This window comes from Temnothorax curvispinosus, unplaced genomic scaffold, assembly GCF_003070985.1.
Source record: "Temnothorax curvispinosus isolate PA1 unplaced genomic scaffold, ASM307098v1 QBEX01004347.1, whole genome shotgun sequence".
Lineage (NCBI taxonomy): Eukaryota > Metazoa > Arthropoda > Insecta > Hymenoptera > Formicidae > Temnothorax > Temnothorax curvispinosus.
The window spans coordinates 1-2,977 of NW_020214127.1; the positions used below are offsets into that span (position 1 = coordinate 1).

At 32.9% G+C, this 2,977-nt stretch overlaps 1 protein-coding gene across 1 annotated transcript; it reads right to left on the bottom strand.

Annotated features, from left to right (window-relative positions):
- Positions 1-356: 356 nt before the first annotated feature.
- On the bottom strand, positions 357-2,924 carry LOC112453440. The gene is made up of 3 exons (XM_025014230.1): positions 2,203-2,924; positions 1,273-2,020; positions 357-1,176 (listed from the first exon to the last, which is right to left on the bottom strand). The coding sequence occupies exons 1-3, from the start codon at positions 2,398-2,400 to the stop codon at positions 413-415; spliced, it is 1,710 nt and encodes a 569-aa protein (XP_024869998.1). The 5' UTR covers positions 2,401-2,924; the 3' UTR covers positions 357-412.
- Between the last annotated feature and the right edge of the window lie 53 nt (positions 2,925-2,977).

The following is a 2,977-nucleotide window of genomic DNA, read 5'->3' on the forward strand; positions in this document are numbered from 1 at the left end:
GCCTTAGTGATATTAGATATAGCATACAGTATACAGAGTATATTTTATTTATTTATTATTACTTTGGTAATTCTTATTGCCTTTCAAAAATACCAATGTTTCAAACATTTTATCAGATAGAAGGCCACGAGTAGGCGAATGTAAGAATCCCGCAAAAGAAAACAGTCTCTCTACAGGAGCAGAAGAGCACAGACTAGTATTAAATTTTATAAACGCTTTTTTCACGTGGGTATTTATTCAATGTATCAAGCGTTTTCTGTTTATCATTAAAAAAAGAAATCAATTCCGAATCTGTATTTGATTGCTGCAGATTATTAGATTTATCAAAGATAAAGAATTCATCTTCACTGGAATTAGAGATAATTGTGGTTTCAAGAGGTTCAAACTCGTCTATAGCCGCGTTACACAAGTTTCAAAAACCTAACACTTTCTCGCTGGACATGGTCTTTGGAAGCCACTTTAGTTTAAATGCCGGGTGTAAACACGAAGCAATGATAGCATCGTTTACTTTTGGCGAAAAATTGAAGAAGTCTTCAAATATTTTCTCGAGTGAAGTAATAAAAATTGCTACGACGCTATCTAAAAATCTCAGATTTTTTTTATGTAACATTTTCATTCTCAGTTTAAGAGAAAAAAGAGTTGGCATTAAAATGCTATAGTAGCATTCATTTTCGCTCTGCAATCGGTCTAATGCTGACGCAATGGGAGATAATACGGCGATGCATTCTTCTAAATAATTTAACTCTACATCTTTAAAAAGAACATTTGAATCTAATTTCGGCATTAACTTATTAAGCTTTTCTCGATGTACTAAAAGATCGGACAACGCATCAAATAACGAATTCCAGCGTGTAGGGGTTGGATACTTTAAACTTTTTCCTAAGAAATCAACAATTTTCTCTGATGTTTTTGGTCTTCGAGACATATTCCACAACATCGTGCATTTTCCCATTGCTGTATGATGAATTTTGGATGCAACAGAATTTTGTTTCAACGCTTTTGTAAAGTCCGTAGTTGCCACCAAGCTTAAAGTATGGCTTGCACATCTTAGGTGCTTTGATAGTTCAATAATGGGTTGAATATTGGTGTCCTCTTGCTCTTGATTGATATTACGAAATTCAAAATCTGTATCTAATTCATCGACGTATTCATCTAAATCTTCTTCGTTACTACAATCTAAAAAAGAATGCATTTATAAATATTCAAATGTACAATGACCAAAAGTAAAAAATATGTGATTATCAATTCATCAATTTTATCATGCATACGAACATTCGGAATCTATTTCTCCTTCCTCCTCTTTCTCTAGCACAGTAGGTATTTCTTCTTCTAGCATAGTTGGTATTTTTATCTTATAACCGAATTCTTTAAAGGCTTTGACAAAATTCGATCCATTGTCAGTTACCGTTGAAACTATCTGTTTGCTCTTCAAATTATATTGCATATTTATTTCAAATAATAAATTTGCTATTGAAATATAATTATGTGTTCCCTTAAAACGTTTACATGCAAGAACAGCACTGTGACGTTGAAGAGTGTTTTCGTCGATCCAGTGTGCCGTCACGCCCATGAAACTTCGATGTTTCGTGGACCAGATATCTGCTGTACTGCATATAAATTTTACGTTTTGAAACACTTGTAATAGTTGTTCAGTAACGGATATACGGTCCTCTTCTATCTTTCGACTAAGAGTTCGACGAGACATCACTATTATAGAACTGTCTAAACCTCGGCATAAGTCGATAAAATTTGGATCGTCAACAGTATTAAGTGGTTTCATACTTTTCACAATGTAATTCATTACATTTTTATCAAAGAGTGTTTGTTTCTGTTTGTTGCTGGGTATCTTAACTTCACTAATTTTCAACTGCTTCTGTTTTACACAACTGCTTCCAACGTCAATGTTTGTAGAAATTGTAGGTGCAGATTTGTCATCATTTGCCACTTTTCTTTTTTTACGATTAGGATAGGATTTTATTGACATCTCGGTGAATTTATTGAATTCTGTAGGATGTAATTTCTGAAATTCAAATTTTAATAAATTTAACACTCATGCTATGTACATATTTATTTGATTTCTCGGGTTTGTTCAAGGAAGGCTTTAGGTTTAGGTTAGGATTATTATTATTTTTACCGGTTTTGCTAAATCTTATATTAAACGTATATATTTTTTATAATTTTATAAAGAATTTACCTTTAGATGTGTACAAAAATTAGTTGTGCATTTAGTGCACCTTTTATCATTGTTTTCTTACGTTTGGCATTGCACACCTTACATTGAGCCATAACTTTATTGTTATCTATATTTTTTATGACGAATAATTCGCCATTTAAAATAGCTGGTATATTTTCTTTCTCGCAGTAGTCGCAGTCTTTAGATGTCCTGGGTTCAGCGTCCATTTCTTACATTATATGCTGTATGCTGGCTATGCTGCTATTGTTATTGTTCTTATATTAGCAAAAATCTTTGTAGAAACTAATTTCATAACCCGGCACGATGCAAAAGCTCACGCGACTCTTCGTCATAAACAAACGGATCGCGAGATAGATACACAACGCCGTCTATTATGTACCGACCTTCGGTCGCCGAAGCAGTTCTCATTAGAAGCTTTTAAGAATGTTAGAATTTAGAATGTGTATCTATTTCGCGATCCGTTTGTTTATGACGAAGAGTCGCGTGAGCTTTTGCATCGTGCCGGCAGACGATAACTCGATAACATTACAATTTTTTTACTTTTTTCAAAAAAGGACAAAATATGTAATTAGTAAATACATTTAAATACATTTAAATACAAGATACACTTAGATTAAGTAATTAAATGCAAAATACAAGATACTTAATTATTCGGTATTTAAATACTGTATTTAAATAAGATACGTATCTAAATACGTATCTCAGATACTTTAAGATACGTATCTGCCCAACCCTGCCAGCACTTTTCTCACGTAATTTCAGCGGTTACGATAAAAAAAAGCA

Bases quoted from the DNA above. Each gene is read 5' to 3' on its own strand.
- LOC112453440 (XM_025014230.1), bottom strand. From the start codon at position 2,400: ATGGACGCTGAACCCAGGACATCTAAAGACTGCGACTACTGCGAGAAA. The intron at 2,021-2,202 runs ATCTAAAGGTAA...TTTGAATTTCAG, and splicing joins CACAACTAATTTTTGTACAC to AAATTACATCCTACAGAATT. The intron at 1,177-1,272 runs GTTCGTATGCAT...ATTCTTTTTTAG, and splicing joins AGGAGAAATAGATTCCGAAT to ATTGTAGTAACGAAGAAGAT.